This window comes from Myodes glareolus, chromosome 1 (assembly GCF_982192425.1).
Source record: "Myodes glareolus chromosome 1, mMyoGla1.1, whole genome shotgun sequence".
NCBI classification, from domain to species: Eukaryota; Metazoa; Chordata; class Mammalia; order Rodentia; family Cricetidae; genus Myodes; species Myodes glareolus.
This window is the reverse complement of record NC_142026.1, coordinates 108,048,647-108,067,360: the sequence shown is the minus strand read 5'-3', so window position 1 is coordinate 108,067,360 and position 18,714 is coordinate 108,048,647. Positions and strand designations below refer to the sequence as shown.

The 18,714-nt window shown below is 36.3% G+C and overlaps 1 protein-coding gene across 3 annotated transcripts in view; it reads right to left on the bottom strand.

Moving 5' to 3' along the window:
• Nucleotides 1-18,714, bottom strand: part of Lama2 (laminin subunit alpha 2) — a 597,153-nt gene that overhangs the window by 200,657 nt on the left and 377,782 nt on the right. For 2 of the 3 annotated variants that reach the window (XM_085689745.2, XM_085689747.2), the window contains exons 19-22: nt 17,186-17,397; nt 13,820-13,926; nt 8,977-9,157; nt 1,406-1,542 (exon numbers count right to left, since the gene is read on the bottom strand). In XM_085689745.2, coding sequence (XP_085545871.2) covers nt 1,406-1,542; nt 8,977-9,157; nt 13,820-13,926; nt 17,186-17,397 — 637 coding nt within the window. Of the gene's footprint in view, nt 1-1,405; nt 1,543-8,976; nt 9,158-12,870; nt 13,135-13,819; nt 13,927-17,185; nt 17,398-18,714 lie in introns of all 3 variants that reach the window. The other variant, XM_085689751.2, reaches the window with a different exon arrangement.

Sequence of the window (18,714 nt, the reverse complement as noted above, 5' to 3'; positions counted from 1 at the left end):
AAAAGATAGGAATGCACAACCAACTAAATCATTAAAATTGAAATAGTCAGCATTGTCTTTGTTGGCAAAGATGTGGAATATTCTTAAGAAAAATTAAAATTTTTGGTTTGTGAATATACTGCTGACTCCCACACTAATGCTCATAGCAGAGTAATTAATGAATGTTCTGAACTGCCTATCATAAGTAAACAGATTAGCAAGTTACAGGAGAGCACACAATGTAATATAATTAAGCAACTACATAGAACAAGCTTCTGATGTTTGCAGTATGACGAATAAACTTCAAAAGTAAGGGATGGAAGGCAAATCAAATTCACTGTCCTCGAGACTAGAAAAAGAAAACAGCTGAGTTTCATATAGGTGAGGAAATCACTAAGCTCAACACAATAGCTCCAGAAGGGGTAAAGGAGAGCTGATTTTTTTTTTATTTTGTTTTTGTTTTTTGAGACAGGGTTTCGCTGTAGTTTTAGAGCCTGTCCTGGAACTAGATCTTGTAGACCTTGAACTCACAGAGATCTGCCTGCCTCTACCTCCCAAGTGCTGGAATTAAAGGTGTGTGCCAGGAGAGCTGATTTCGAAAAGGTGCAAGGGATGGTTAATCTATTGCAATTGTAAGTCAAAGCTCATTGCAATTAGGTAAGTAAGTTTTAATCTCATTTAATTAGTGATTGGCAAATATCAAGCAACAAAGAACCAAGCCTTCCCTGAATGCCCATCTTCCGGAAGTTCCTACATTCCCTATGATTCCTAAAAGGAATAAGTATGTCCTATTGCACTTTTTCCAGAATAGAGCCTAGTAGTCCTTGGGGCTTCTCCTGTTTTACTCCAAATCAGTGGATTCAAATAAGTGTAAGGTGTCTGCACTCTGCAGCCCACACCACAACCTCACTGAAGCCACTGGGTCCTGACCTGTGGCATCACTCATGAATGCTTCATGGGTGATTCTTTGCTGCTGATGCTAAGAGTGAGGCTTGATCTGCATAGGGAAAAACAGTACTTTTCTGACTAAAGCTAGTTAATTTTACTCTTCAGATTCCTTTTAATCAACTTTTTGTAAATTAAAGCCAAGATAACTTGACACAATTTTAATAGGATATTGGCAAATTAATTTTTCTGTCTCTCTTGTTTAACAGATGTATTTTCTTTTTCTTAGAATGAGATAGTTACTTGAAGTTTTAGTATAGATTTATTTTCCCTTCCCCTTCTATTTTGTAGGCATCATGAATTCAACTAATAAGTGTCTCTGTCACAGTAGAGTGGAAAATAATGGCCAGTGTCTTTAAGACACTTTGATAATTCTGTGTTAGTTTGTGATGTGATATTGGGTTGAAATGTTTAGTTACAGACCTCAACTGAATGGAAACTTTTTAAGAAAACAATCTGCTGACAACAGCGATCCACTCACCTTACAGCCGGTGACAATGCTGTGGCCCCAGGTGTTGGGAACACACTCAGAACATTTTTCTCCAATGGTATTGGGAGGGCAAATGCACTGGCCAGTTTTCGGGTCACAATTGTTGCCCAGATGGGAACAGTCACAAGCTTCACAAGGGAAAGAGAAAAAGCAATGATGAGTCAAAGAAAGGCAAAATTTGATATAACATGGTGAATTCTTAACACACTGATTTGTTCTATTCATTTTTGATACTATAGTTAAGGATCCTTGAAGGGGGGAGGTAAGAACTTTGTTATTTATACTATAGTGTATTTTACAAAAGTGTTGCATCAAAAACTGTTGCATTTCACTTAGTAATTTCAAAATTTTATCACTTTTCATTTTTCTATTAAATTTCAAGAAGGAAAAGATATCTGTTACTAAATTCTCTCCTATTTATCATTTACCCAGATACTATAAAGTCTAATGTTTTTGTTCATGTATTTATTTCATTTATTGATAATTAGAACAACGAGGGGCAGCCATCTCTCCAGGGTAGTGGGCTCCTGTGTGTTGAAGTTCAGGGAGCTTGGGGATTTTGTAGAGCAGAAAAGGGAAAGTTGAGGTAGAAGAGTCAGTCCATCTGTGGTCTATTCCGCTGCAGCCTGGAAGTTGCAAATTCCAAAGGAACTTGATATGTTGTCCCGTTTGTCTGGAGCTCTGTAAGCACATTTAGGTGCTATCAGGGAGTTACTTTTCTGTTCAGAGTTTCTTGGCTCACCAGGGATCTTTATTCTAGATCTCAAGAGACTACAAAGGAGAAGCGAAGCTGTGTTCATCTGTCTGTTTCTTGCTGTGTAGGGGTAGAGTCAAGCTTCTAGTGTCTGTCCTAGGACTTAAGGTGGATTTAGGTCCTATTTATTTCAAGTTTATAAATATATTTCTTTGTTGTAAAAGTTAACTCTTTTCTTCCTAATAATGATATTGATTTTTAATAAAACCAGCAGACACAGCATCTTAAATCTAGTACATAATGTATGTAGTTGCAAATAACAGAGTATATTTTAGTTTTATATATCTTTTAAAATAGTTCCATCATAAAACTTTCAAAATAATTTCTAATTTCCTTATGACCCATTTTAGTACTTTAATTACAAAGTATTTTTCTCACTAGAAATGAACTATAGGAATATGAATTTCCTACTTATTGTTTGTTCTCAAAAAAAGTAAGAATTGGCTTTTAGAAGACCTTCAAAGCCAACCATGAGAAGTGATGCATGTCACTCAGTGTATAGACTTGATTCAACTGGTAAGAATACCAGTTAAGCACAGTAACTTGATTTAAAAGAAGTTATTGCAAGAAAATACATACCAAATACTTGAATTCAAATTGAAGATCAATGTTGTTGGAAAGCTTTTAGTTGGTGAACTGATGGTTAAATCATATTAATTGAGTCTAGTTAGATATTTGATTCAGTTGAATTTTAAGGGGTCATAATTATCATTACTCAAAGTGTCTCATAGCAGCTGTGAGTGTTTAACACCATGCTTGACATAGAGTAAGTACAAATAAACGGCAGTTGCTATTGTCTTTGTTATTGTTATTGTTTTTGCTAATTCTAAGATAATAGATTTATTTATATATACTATCCATTAAGAAGAAAAATAGCATTATGTCTAAATTTATCTAATAAGAAACATGATGGGACAGTTTGAATCATTATTTGGAAACAGAAATTCTCTATGTAGAATTTCAGTATAATCATACTTGAGCAATGAATTAGTTTTCTCTGTCAATGCACAATGTGTATTACAACTTAAAATGTTAATAAAGATAATGGTAAGAAACTAACAATATTGATAGCCAGCCTTTACTCCAAAGCTATTATTAACTCAGTGAATTCCTAAAAATCTTCATGACATAGATAATGTTGATAGCCTAAGGTAAAAGATGAATTTTGCAGAAAGAAAGCATAATCAAAGCAAACATTCAAGGTCATAAAATTATTTATTAATTGGAACACTAGATACATATAGGCTATTTAGTGTGAGGAATACTTCTTTTTTGTATTTTCTTAATTAACAAGTTAATTAATTACTTTCAGTCCAATCACATTTTACCTTCTCTCCCTCTTTTCCTCCAATACTCTCCCAAGAACCTTCACTCCCCCATCCACTCCTACTTCTTTCTCTTCAGAGAGGGCAAACCTCTCATGTATATCACCTAACCATAACTTATCTGTTGATGGAGACTACTTGTTTGTTTCCTGGCTGCCCAGACCCAAAATAATCACTCAGAAACTATATTAATTAAATCACCGCTAGGCCAATCATTAAAGTGCATTGCTCGCTAGCTCTTATATCTTAAATTAACCCATTTCTATTAATCTGTGTATCGCTACAAGGTTGTGGTTTATCGGGCAAAGTTTCAGCATTTCTCTTCTATGCGGGCTACATGGAAATCCTGCCTTCTTTCTCCCAGCTTTCAGTTTAGGTTTCTGGCCTAGCTCTTTTCTGCCCTAGCACAGCCAAAGCAGCTTTTTTATTCATTAACCAATAAAAAGCAACACGTATACAGAAGGACCTCCCATATCTCATATCAAGTTGCAACAAGACAAGGCACCTCTTTTTCTATTAAGGCTGAGTGAGGCAACTAAGTAAAAGGAAATGATCCTGAAAGCAGGTAACAAAGTCAGAGACAGCCCCTGCTCCACTGTTAGGAGTCCCACAAGAAGACCAAACTACACAACTGTAACAGATATGCAGAGGGCCTAGAATAGTTCGATGTAAGCTCTCTGGCTGGAGGCTGAATCTCAGTAAGCCTCTATGTGCCCAGGTTAGTTGATACTGTGGATATTTTGTGTGTATGATGTCCTTGGCCCCTCTGGTTCCCATAATCCTTTCTCTGCCTCTTCCATAGAATTTCCCAAGGTTTGCCTTGTACTTGGCTCTGGGTCTCTGTACTTTCTTCCATCACTTGCTCAGTGTTTTCTGATGACAACTGGGGTATGATGGGGGAAGCTCTGTTAACCAATCATACCCAGTTAATGTGTGGCTACATGGAGCACAGGAAGAAAAGCTGAGAGGGACCAGGTGTGCTCTCTCGCTGGGCAATTCCCGCCAGACAGAGGAAGTCAGACTGCCCATTCTTGTGGCGTGAGTTTCCAATTATAACAATTAAAAATATAGTTGTTATCCTAAGCTGGCCTGGTTATTTTCCATATCAAGCTAATTCACAACACTTGGTGCCTAACATGGGTCTCAAACCCACAACCACGAGATTAAGAATCTCATGCTCACTTTTTTTATATCTATTTTTGTCTTTATCATACCTTTCATTGAATATATATGTCTGTATATGTCTATATAAATAATGCTTAAGTTTTCCACAATGAATGATGAATTTTCCTGCAATAATCATTGGAGTTTCCAGGAAGAAGATAATAACAGCTTTACCAGGTTGATATGACTCATGGTACTGATAGTGCTACTCCAAGACCTGTTTTGGGTACCAGCTGCACAAGACAGTTCCAACTTGGTTGGCTGAAATGGTGCACCTCTTTTACAACATTCTGGCCAGATCTCCACAAAATACTCAAAGACTATTGGCAATCTTACCAGACATTAATCTTAAAATTTAACCTACATTTTAATTTCACAGGATCCCCTAGAAAGAACGTCGCCCCCATGACAGCTGGAAGTAATTCTAGGGGACGATGTCCTCTCTCCCCGTAATGTTTGTCTTCAGGCTTTGGGACATCATTTAGGGGTTGATTATAGTTGAGGGTTGGGGGAGGAACTTTATAAACTCAGGGATCTCTTTGGGAAAAAAAAGAGGGAAAACTGGACGATTGGATAATAGATTGGTATTTGTGAGTTATTGTTTATGAACAATTACATTGTTATAGATTCTTGTATGTTGATATAAAGTTAAATTATATTGAATATTGTATGCATGTTGCTTATATCTCTGTTTAAAACATTGTTTATGTGTTGACATCTATATTTACCATATTGCAGTGTACATTTCTACCTCTGATCAAGATACTTATACATTGTTTACATTTGGAGGTCATTGTCCTCATTTATTGCACAGTTGTTTATTGTCTTTAAGTTAGATAGGTATTAAGAATTTTAGATCAATAGTCATTATGATTGTCATTTTATAGTTAGACTAATCAGGTTCTTTAGATACATAGAGATTATAATCTGTATAGATAGATAATCTTCAACCTCTTCAAAGATCTGTAGAAAATGACATTTGATTTAATTTAGAGTTCTGTGGTAGTGAGACACAATCGCTCCTGGAAACACCTATCTATTCCTGAGAGAATGTTGAGCATCAAAGACACTCCACTGGCAGCTTGCTTTCTTCTTGGCAGAACTGGCTTTTGGGAAAAGAAATGCCCATACCTCAACCACTGACAAAGATACAAAGTATCTGTAAATGGATAAAACAGGATTGTCAAATCTTGCCAAGACAGGGTAAGATGATTTTGAAAAGTTTCTTGCTTTTGAAGATGGTATGTCAGTTACATTAGGCCTTAGCCAAAGTTGGTTGCTTCAACATGGCAAATGAGACTTTGGATGATTGCCCAGGTAGCCAGTTGTCTCTGTCATTTGATGTACATTTTGGAGGTTGTTCAATTGGACTTCCTGTTTACTCAAGTATATTGTTTTCCTTCTCAAATCTTCGATGGGGTTGAAGATTAGATAGTTGTAGTTACCTTCCTCATGATTTAGCCAAGCTTAATTTCAATGTAAGATTTAAACTCCTTGATATAGAATGTTTGGTAAAACTTTTGTTATGCATTTCTTGCTTAATATTGTTTTTTGTTTGTAATTTTATATTTGGTATCTGTTCCTATTGTATATAGTTGTATCAAGCTAATTCACGACAGGGGTAGGGAACAATCTATGAGTATTGAAGAATATCATTGGGAATTATTTCATTGACTTTTTTTCCCCACTCATGTTCGGTTCTATCCTGTCTCTGTTCTGTCCCACCAGGCAGTGTCAAAGGTGGGGTCCTTCTCATGATATGTATCTCAGTCTGGACCAGTAGTTGGTTGGCCACTCCCGTAATTTCTGCACCACCTTTACTCTAGAACATTTTGTAGGTAGGCCTAATTGTGGGGCATAGGTTATGTGGCTAGGTGGCAGTCCTATTCCCTCCATTGGAAACATTGCCTGGTTGTAGAAAATAGCTGATTCAGGCTATGAAAAGGTCATCCTGAGTGAGGTAGCCCAGATCCAGAAAGATAAACATCACATGTACTCACTTATAGGTGGGTATAAGGTAAGAATAAAGATGCTACAATCCATAGACCCAACGAAGCTAAATAACAAAAAAGCCTCTAGGGGGAACACATGAATCTCACTGTGAAGGGGAAATAGAAGAGACACACAGGAGGGTTGGGGAGGGCTCTGAAAGGGGGTGGGCATGGGAAAAGGAGGGATTAGGTAGGGGAAGAATGGAGGGAGAGAGTACCAGGAAAGATAACTGAAATTAGAGCATATCTGGGATGCCCCAAAAGCCTAGAACAATGGAAACTCTTAGGAACCTATTAGGGTAACCTGTAGGTAAGCCACCTAGCAGGGGGAAACACAGAGCATGAGGAATACTCTTAATTTGTAAAGACTTCTGTGGAATATAAAGAGAAACAGACAGCAAGATGACTACCATCATTCATTTCTCTTCTCCTGTACTGTAGACAGAATGTGAACCAGCTTGTTTTATAATTCTAACACCATGTCCACTTCATGATGTTAGAATATAAACTCAAGCTATGCACCCAAAAAGCCCTTCTTAAGTTCCCATTGTCAGCCATTTTGTCAGAGACATGAAAAGTACTAACTGATACACAGCTATAATCATATCCTGTGTGATTTTTTTTTTTTTACTGCTCGTTATTCTGTTTCTCTGATTTACAATACAACTAAGTTGGCATTTTGGCATGTCATCACCATTTTATAATTTTAAATCTTTTTATTAATAACTTTTGCTAGTAGAGTTCATTGAATATGTAAAAGACCCTGTTCTGGAGAGTTTTTTTTTTTTTTTCAATTTGACACAAGCTAAAACTATTTGGGAAGAAAAAAACCTCAACTGAGAAAATTCCCCCAACAACTGGCTTGTGGGGAATTTTTCTGATTGATGACTGAAGTGGATAGACCCACTTTCTTGTGGATGTTGCCACCCGGAGTCTAGAGGTTCTTGGTTTTTTAAGAAGGCAGGCTGAGCAAGCCATGATGATCAAACCACTAAGTCATACTCCTCCATGGCCTCTGCATCATTTCCTGTCTCATGGTTCCTGCCTTGAGTTCCTGTCCTGACTTCTCTTAGTGGTGATGCGATTTAAGTATTGTAAACTGAAATACACCTTTTCTTTTACAAGTTGCTTTCGGTCAGCATGTTTTATCACAGCAATAGAATCCCTAACTTAGAAAGCTTTGCATTAATTTATATCATGTTTAAATATTAATGAGAATTGCACTTAAAGATTAGAATATTTTTAAGTGTTTCTTTATAGTTTTTAGATCTTATGGATATTAGCTTAGAGATCACACAGATCTTAGGAGATCTCTATCACATCACAAATGACTCAAAATGACTTTCTTTCTGATGAAAGCCATCAGCTTAGAATTCAGGAGGTGCTCTGAAAGATATTGGTACCTTAAATACTTTGCAATATTATTTTGATTCTCACATGAATTTGCTTCAATAGTCAATTACAACATTTTTAAAATCTTGCCATGGTGCTGAGAGTACAGTACAGAGGTAAGAGTTCTCAGTCAAAGAACTTAGTAAACAAAGGTGGAAATCATTTTTGTGGTTGTTGGAATACTATCAACTCTAAATTTGTGGTATATAAATCAAAGCTAATTTCATTCTTTACTTTCACTCCTAGGCTGCTAATTAATTATGTGACTAATTGTGTGTGTGTGTGTGTGTGTGTGTGTGTGTGTAGTTCACGATTTTTGTGAATTCTCTGCCTGGACATAGGACAAACACTCTTTCAAGGAATCATGTTAGAAACTACAACCTGCATTTTTCCATGAAATAAATATCAAGATACAACTTGTTTCTCTCCCAGAACTTAAATCTTCGAAGGCAACTTTGATATAAGCATGGTTTTTCTACCAGAAAAAAAAAAATCAAGACAAAAACAAAATACAAACAAACAAAAAAAAACCCCAAAAACCTCCCTTAATTCTCGTGTGCATTTTGTGTTTGGCAAAATTGAGATCTCTTAGTTTGAAAGGAGAACTAAGACAACAATGGCACCCAAAACCCTGGAATCTGATTTTTCAAGCTGTAAAATTCCTGAGAATAGAGGACACAGACAAAAGGGCACATCACCTCGGGATCTGCTGGTTGTTGCTCAATGCTTGCAAGCATAATTACATACAAGGTAGCGTTCCCAACTGTGCTGTGTTCTATTTGTTAATTATTACAAATTAGCATATTCATGACATTAAATATTCTGCATCACATACTTGTTTTCAGCCTGCACTTTCTTTAACAGAACAAACTGTTACAAGAACCAGTGGCATAAGCTCCAAGAAAAATGCCCAGGACAGTAGTTTCATTCACAGACCTGTACAGCCTCCTTCTTGGAAGTTGAAGTAGCCATGGGCACAACGGTCACATTTCTTTCCTGCTACTCCTGGCTGGCACCAGCACTGCCCACTCTCCTCACAGTCAAATGACTTCGACCCAAAAGAATTACAGTTGCAGGGAACACACCCCCTTCCCACTTGCAGGCCAAAGGTTTCAGGCTGGCGTGGAAAAGAAAAGAAAATATAAATCTCAGCAAGTGAACTCATACTAACAAGAAGTACGGAATCTAGAGAGCAGTTGGCAGTGAGGAACCCATGAGTCACCAGGCTCTCTGGTGGCATTGACAACTGTCTATCATTCAATGGATTTTCTATGTTGACAAAGTGAAATGTATGGTTAATTAGAAATATCATCAAAATTAATTATCAAAATAGGCACTGTATTGTCATCTTAGTTTCAAAAGCCTTTGTATAATCTTCCTTGGTTCCAATAGTGATGTAAAATAGATTATGCATTACCTACCTGGTTTTAATTTAATATTTTACTCACTTTACTGCTAATATACTAAATTGATTTCTTTCAGATTTTGTGAACTACCTGTGAATAGTTAAGACATTTTCAATAATAATGATCAGGATTCTAGTCATTAAAGCCAGTTTGTGAGAAAAGATCAATGCACCAGATTAGAAAGGCAAGGCCAGCCTGTTCATCCAAGTTTGAAACTGTGGGTCCCACATCTGTATGTACCAATTCATCTTCCACCCAGGCTTGTATTACCAGTTGTGAAGACATCCTTGAAATGCTTGTTACCAGGCCCAGGAAAACTATGATTAAAAACACTGGTGAATTCAGGACTCATCGCTACTATTAGAAAAATGAGAACCACATATCATACTTAAAGCACACCACTTTTCTTTGATAAATAAAAAGTATGTCACATTATTATGGCATTTTAATCTGGAAAATTACTCCCCATAATTACTTCTTTGTCAAAATAATTTGTATTTTGGAAAATTAGATTTCATAATTACTTCTTGGTAAAAATTAATCTTGCCATTTATTAGGAATCAGTCGAAGAGAAATGAATAAGCTTCATTATATTTTTGATATTATTGTTAGCAGTATTAGAAATAAATTTGAGAAATTAAAATTATAATGAGAATTAGACTTAATATGACTAGCTAAGAATAGTTGCATTGTTTAAAATGTACAATGACTTGATTGAATGTGATAATCATGTTAATTTTTACTGTTCGCCTTATTTTAAGTTCTATTTGTAATTCAGATTTTGTCATATTAAAGTAGAAAGTATGTAAGCAGTGGTAATGAAGAATTTTAAAATTAAATTCACCTATATATATAAAGTAAAATTAAAACATATTAATAAAAATATTTCAATGTAAAATCCTTAATCTCAGAGGAATTATCAGGTATTAAAACAATGACTAAATAGCAAGCAAGCTCATTACAGATTGTTTATCATAGCATGTAATTCTGGTGGCACTCAAATCTCCACTGTTAGAGAAGGTACTGAATAAATTAAATTATAGTACATTCATGCTATAAAATGAGAAGCAACTAAGTGAAATCTATTTTGAAGCAGTTTTAATGATAGGAATCCATTTATAATCCAACATCACATAAAAATTCTAAAAGCAGCATACACATTATCTAGACTGTGATTCCAATTACATTATGTACAATGACACATACATTTGGGCACATACACACACACACAACCACATGCACATACACACCAGAGACACATGCACAGATATAAACACCAGACACTGACATATACAGAAACACCCACAGAGAGAGAGAGAGAGAGAGAGAGAGAGAGAGAGAAAGAGAGAGAGAGAGAAACACCTGAATTCCAAAAGAGTCTAAACGATAATGTGCTTTGATTTTTTTGGAAGCAAAACAGAAACCTGAATTTTAAGTACTATTTTTCTTAATATTGAGTTATGATGTTTGCTCTCAGTGAGAGCATGTGTCATGTAGGAGTGGAAGAACCACTTTCCTGACTGATCCTCTCCTTCCACTGTGGATTTGAGGCTGGAACTCAAGGCTTGCATAGCAGGCACTTTTTCCACTGAGCCCACTACACTTAAATTTTCAACTATCCAAATTATAGTTTTAAAACTTTCAACTAGTCACTGTATTATAACTTTTTTCATATACTGAGCCTGTTTGTAAAGACTGGATTTAACAATTTTCTTTATTCCCTGAACCCTCCACATTTAGCAAACATGCTTATGTATGTATAGATATGCACAGTCCTTAATGGACAAATCAATCAAATCTAAAATGAATTTCTAAATCACAGTTGTCGCTAAAAATTGTAAAGCTGATTATATAAAGAAATAAATAAAATAAACGGTTGTTAAATTCCTTTTCTAATATTTATATATTGTTGTTCAAATAAAACTACCAAACTTCCTAATAAAACAATAAATTTTAATAAATTTGGTACTAATAGATCTATTCCAAAGTTCAAAGAAAACCTCACCAATAAATAAAGTCGAGAAACAAACTGCTAGTCTATAACCGAGATTACATAGAGTTCCTCTTTAGAACCCACTGATGGCTCTCATCAGAACCTCCTACCTGCGGTGGTGACAAAATCTAGCAGTTGCATGTTGCTTCCTATGTGCCAAGCACTGCTCTCCACCTGTAACAAATGTGAACTTCCAGGACAATCCCCTCAGATAGCTATAGCCACCATCTCTTTTGTGCATAGTGCTGCAACAGAGGCACACAAAACTGAGATCTGGAGCCTCCACCAAGACAAGTGGCAATCAGTATCTCACATTAGTTGGAATGTTAAGATTTATTTTTAAATTGTATGAGTGTGTGTATGTGTCTGTCTGTGTGTATATGTATCTCTGTGTGTATGTGTCTGTGCATGTGTGTGCATGCATGTGTATGTGTGTGTGTATGTCTCTGAGTGTGTGCATGTTTCTGTTTGTGTGTATATGTGTCTCTGTGTATGTCTGTGAATGTGTATGCATGCATGTGTATGTGTGTGTGTCTGTATCTCTGAGTGTGTGCATGTGTCTGTTTGTGTGTATATGTGTCTCGGTGTGTGTCTGTGCATGTGTGTGCACGCATGTGTATGTGTGTGTGTCTGTGTCTCTGAGTGTTTGCATGTGTCTCTCTGTGTGTATATGTGTCGGTGTATAAGTGTGTGCATGCATGTGTGTGTATGTGTGTATGTCTCTGTGTGTGTACATCAACATGAGTACAAATGCTAAGCATTTATATACACTGGAACTACAGCTACAGGTAGCTTGCTGTGAGCCTCCCAATGAGGAAAAAATTTTAAAGTGAAAAGTTTTCTTCACTTTGTGTATGTTCCACATTTAAAGACGGTTATGTTTTTCTTGTGTTTGATGTGTACATGAGCAGAATCACAGGTGGAAATTAGAAAAATCTTAGTGAAAATGATATGTCAGGTTTATGTTAGTACTCCAGAAGGGTCACTTTTGATACGTTGAGTTCCCTTCAACAAAATTTTTATTTGGTTTGTCCACAGATATGCTTTCAAAATATTTTATTTTATATGTATGAGTCGTTTGTATGTGTGAGCACCACATTGGTGCCTAGTGCTTACAGAGGCCAGAAGAGGGAGTTGCAAACACTTTTAGCTAGTTATTGGAACTCAAACTTGGGTTCTCGGAAGAGCAGTCAATGCTTTTAACTGATAAGACATCTCTCCAACCCCCACATACATGCTTAATGGAAACTTATGCACAAAACATCAATTTTTAAAAGACAGGATTTAGTAAGGCATTGTACAATTTCTGCATTTGCAGTTTGCATATTTAGCAAACAGTTTGCACATTTAGTTACCACAGTTTTTTGGTAAATGGTTTCCAAACCTTTTCAGCTACAGCCCAGCATGCCCACACAACCATGCAGTGCCTACCGGCACAGGGGTCCAATAGGTTCCCCTGGGGCACCCGCTGGAACCGCTGGAACCCCACATCCGAGGTGACCCCAGCAACCGCTGCGCTCTGTGTGGCTGCTCCTCCGGATGGTGCACCTGCCTGCTGAGGTTGCACTGTTTCCCTACAAAGCCTGATTTACAGATACATCTTCCCGTCATATCACACTGTGGTGACACAGAGCCCAGGGGACTGCAGTCACATAGCTCACAGAATTGCTTCGCTGAGTCCCACCACGTACTGAGCTTTAAAACCCAAGAGAAGGAAAAACAAGGAAACAAGGCAGAGTTGAGCATATGGTATTATTCAAGAGATAGAAGCAGGGGTATTTTGAAACTTTCTACTAAAGGCCAGTCTGACATCTGAAAATGACTTGCTAGTAGTGAATAACAAAATGTATCTATGTGAAAGGAGCCAAAACTGGCAGGCTCTCATGAGGGGACCTCAACACAGGGCAGGGCTATCACTGGAAACAGATACTGAAAACAACATTCTCATTGATGGGATAATTCATTTTAATCTCCTGATATTTCTAAAACTACAATGAAAACTTTCACTATTTCCAATGTTTATCTACTGAAACTAACTTTTAAATAACAGAACTTGAAGTGTGTGTATGTTGGGGAGTTGGTTGGAAGTAAAAGGAGTTGCACATTTTAACCCTTCCCCCCCCAGGTAAATTATTTTGCTCCCCACAGACTAGAATTAAATCTATATTATTTGTTGAATAAATACTTAAATTATAGCAATTATTATACAAATTTGCATGTAGGAACACAGGTCAAATGCAATGCACAGTAAATTTTGTTATAGTTGAGAAATCGTTTCACTGAGCACAGATATTCCATTTTCAGGAGTAAATAATTCTGACTCCTTTGTTCAAGATGTGTATGGAATCCATCATTGAAAGGAGGTGAGCATGGTTCTTACCTTACACTCATCACAGCGTCTCCCCTGCACATTGGGTCTGCACTCACACTGCCCAGTTCTGGTGTGACAAACCTCTGAGAAGGAGCCATTGCTGTTACAATGGCAGGCTGTGAAGGTAAGATACACGGCAAATGAAAATATGGTCTCATGAATCCCAAATACAGATCGAGTAGCTTTAATCTGAAATGTTTGCAACCAGAGGCATCTCAGATATGAGCTATACCTTAAGTTTTGGAATATTTACATAGATCTCTGTGGTTAAACATCACTAATCTGAAAATCCAAGATCTGAAGTCCTGAAAATCTATACAGGAGTTGTTAAAGAAAACTGTAGCTTTTGGGAACGTCAACACCTGAATTCAGTTTTTGAATGCCTTCTAGTGGCAGGGACTCTTTCAGACGATCTGTTATGTAAACCTTGCAACAGTTCTACATACTGTAGACATAGCTCATACATGCTTGGCATGTTACACTACTAAATAACATAACATTAATATCATTTTAGCAAACATTTTTGAATATAATGTTTATTTACTATGTGCCAGTTTTTGTACTAAACTTCAACAATAAGAATGATTTAAATGAAAATATAGCCCTTGTATGCTATGAAAGCACACAAGAGAACAGAAAAAAATGTTTTTAAATCTATTAGGAATGCAACACTATAAATACTAAAATTCATATTTATTTTGTATTTTATTCCATATCCAAAATAGAAAACATACTTGATTTAGTTACTCTTTTATCAATTTTGCATTAGAAAAAAATTATAAAGTTATTCTGGAACATATAATAACTGAATAACTCTAAAAGCTGTTTTACCTCTCTGTTTCACTAGCAATTAATGGCTTACTCTGCTCTTGACAAGTACATTTTAATGGTATACATAATTGCACTGATAACAGAATAAAATTGTGAGGGGAGATGACATGAGGTTTATTCATCCATGGCTTTGGCAAGTATGGTACAACAGCACAGCTTTAAAGACATTAAAAATAACTACTCTGCCATCTTCTGATATTATTCTGCTCATTTGGCTCCAGGTTCTACTTCTCTTGACCATTTTTTCTAAAATTTGCCCTACCCTGTTCCATCAAAGTTTGGCCTTTAGTGTCTACTAACTCGAGGCCACTTAGAGACTCTCTGGGCCAATGACTACTCCTGTTTCTCAGTCAACAACACAAGGGGAGTCTACAGATGGAGTTGAAGAACAAGGTGAGAAAACATATCATCATTAAAACTTCACTTTCGTGTGAATATGAGAATTGCTCTGCATATTGTAGCTTTACATAAATTTATTTAGTAGATGAACTTTGTAAATTTCAAATTATTAAGAATCACTAACTCCCTCTTTTAAAAAAAGGACCTACAAAGTTGAATTTACTGTAAAGATGGTGGTAGCTGATTAATGTCATCTAAAAATAACAAAGGCAATAGATTTTGTTTGTATCTATACAGAAATAGGACAAATATTTAAAGATATTTCATATACTAGTGAGATATTCATGAAAATTATCTTTACAAAAATAAAGTACTGTTTTATTCAGAAATTTGTGTGTGTGTGTGTGTGTGTGTGTGTGTGTGTGTGTGTTCTTTAAGATGGTCCCATTATGTAGTCAAGGCTGCCCTAGTTCCCTGTGATCCTCCTGCCTCTGTCTCATGAATACTCTGATTATAATGCTTAGCACCACAAATTATGAACTTGCTTTGGATGAGGACTTACTCTCTATGCATAGAAGAGATATTATAATCCTGGAAGTATACAAATATTCACCATAACATTTTATAGACTTTAAATCAAATTATATGCTGAAGAGCCTTAAAAATCATAACCAGATCTAAGCTTTATGGCAAGTGGTACATAAACTGATGACGATTCAAAATTTATTTTGGTTGCTGCTCTTCTCATATTTTTCTCTGTACTCCTAGGACTTCATTTACAGATCATAATAAAATAAGTGGAATGTCCTTAGCTTTGTGGATGGAGTTATTAGAAGATATAAAAAGAAGTCACGAAATGTATACTTAGATCTAGCATTAGTGAACTCCAATATTCACAGCTACCACAGGGGCCACCTCCAAAGACCAACCATGGCAGTTATCTCCATCATCAACAGATTACCACATCCCCTGCCTGTGCTACACCCAATGATCCCCACGGAAAACTTATGATCCTTTGGATATGAGGATACCATTCCTAGAGTCCCATATCTGAGTCTGAATTTCCCAGGTAGCCCACATGAACATAAGACATTTTTGCGTTTCCTGATATTTCACAGAAAGGCCAAATTCCACAGTGTTTAAAGTCACTCTGGTCTTGTGGGAAATTTTGTTTAGAAAGTCAGTCTGTGATTTTAACAAATGCCAGTTACTCCAGAGAGTGATTTGTTTTGACTTAACAAATAACCATTCTGAAAGGACAAAAAGCCCACAACCAGCTTCTCAGTTTAGGAGAAAAACATCCCTTCCTGAAATAAGATCACTGCTGTTTACAGGAGAGATAACAGGCAGGGTTTCCTGTGGTGTCTGCAATTCCCTATGTCCTGGGACCCACCTCAGCATGACTCTCTGCTTACATTAATTCAGTAGAAAAGAACTGGTGTTGGTCTTATAGCTCTCTTCCTGAATACTGTATCAGTGAAGTAGATAGGTGCCAGTAAGATCTAAAACGCTGATGTGGATTCATACTGTTGGAATTAATTCTCTTTTGCATATGGTGTTGTTATAAAGTAATTGTAATGTAAGATACAATTCCATGTAAAACTGTGTTGTATGGCTAAGGAGGAAAAGATTAGAGGAGAAATGTGTTGTACCAAACTGCCTCAAGCCTTTGACTAGTATTCTACAAATAATTCTGGCATGAGAATTAATCACTCAACTATCAGATGCCAGTATGTAAAATCATTGTCATGTTCTTATACTAGTTATGAAGTACAAAATCTGTATTTCTGTAAAGTCTTCATATGAAAGCAAAACCAATTCATACCCACTGTTAGGTAACATGTAATAATACGGACAAGTGGATTAATTTCAACCAAACAATGAAGTTGATATTAATGAAAAAGGCCAAATAGACCTTTATCATTTCCAAATTATTTTCTGTTACATTTTAAAAATTTCATTGCATAAATATGTATATAACTTGAAAATCAACATTTAACAATATAATACATTTTAAGTGGTTTATTCTGTTCATCACTACAAAGAAATATTTTGGAACATGCAGACTTTATGTCTTCACTGGGCATTCATCATCCATGTATCACAGATAATTTCCTAGTCTCCAATGCCCACTCAAGAACTCATCAGCTTCTTTGGGGTATCATATATCAATTCTGTCAGGGACATCAATAGTTCAAGACTTACGTTGACAGTTCTTTGCATCAACTGCGTCTCCAAAATATCCATCAGCACAGAGCTCACAGTACCGGCCTGTTGTACCTGGCTTACATATCAGACAGGAGCCAGACAAGCTGTCACAGCTGCCAGGGATGGAGAAGTCAAGGTTGTCATTGCATTGGCATGGCTGACATGATCCTCCAGGTACGGAAGGTTGTCCAAAATAGCCTTCTGCACACCTAAGGTAATAATTTCCAACAGTGATATTTTAGTATGTGTGTGGGGTAGGGGAGCTCAAGAAATCCACCCCACTCATTGTTTACATAGCTTTCATATTCCTCTGCCAGGATAATGGATTTTCCTCCTAAGCGTTCCTTTTCTCAAATGCAGAGTGATTAAAAAAATGCTTTTCTGTAACTGTGCTATAGATACAAGATGAAATCTGCCAACTCCACTCATAATTAGATTTCAGCAAAAAAATAAAATAAAATTTTGTCACTGACATTGAAGATGCATTCAAGGCATAATGAGAAATCTGTGGCTGGTATTATGAAGGAATCTAAGTTCACACTGCAAAGCTTTTATAATATAACACATCATATGTCTCCTACTCCAATTGGCTGTTTTCTGTCCAGATATATAAGGTTCATATTTTTGTTGCTGTTGTTCCTACAGGAAGAGCTTATTATGAGGAATCAAATGCAAGTCCAACATTTATTGAAAAAAATATTGTGGCTCAGAAAATATTATGGTTACTTCTATAGGAGCTCTTGAGTATTTCTGAATTAATAAATATTTGTATACATTTATATATTGATTAAGAGGCTATTTTTCAATGAAGAATATTCATTCAGGAGAAGTCTAAGTAGTAATGACTTTCTATTACGATAGTGTGCTGTAGGATGGTGCTGACCTGTGACCCAAATTTACATCAGTATTCTAGGTTTTCATAAAAATTAAACCAACCCCAAACTGTACATTTATATGAAAAAACACCTAAGTTTATCATTTATAAACTGTGGCATAGAAACCACTTATGAGTTATGCTACCCTTTCCCTCCCTGATATACGTGTTTTAAAATGCTGCTCTTTGCCGAGATCACCTATTTCTATTTGGTTTGGTCCCCTCAGTTACATTTTCTCATGCTTGTATGAGAGATGAAATGAAAGAGCATTAGAAGGTGGTGACCACTCTACCTCTGTAATCTGTGGCATCTTATTAAATAAAATACTTTGCAGCAAGGGTCAAGACTGAGAGGAAACATGAACACTGTAGGAGACCATAACTAATTTCATGGCGTGCAAGTGCTTATGCCCTTCTGCACAGATATGGTTGTATCTTATAAAGAAATGCTCTGCTATGTGAAACACAGGTGGTTTGACGACAGTATGAGACAGGAGAATACACTAATAACATTATTAGGTCACAGTTGTTATTTGGTACAGATACATTCATCATTTAAAGTTTTATAGAAGCTTTATACATAGGAATACAGTGTTGCAGGCTTCAGGTTTTATCACAGTCTTTTAAAAGGTGTTTTAATTATATCCAATAC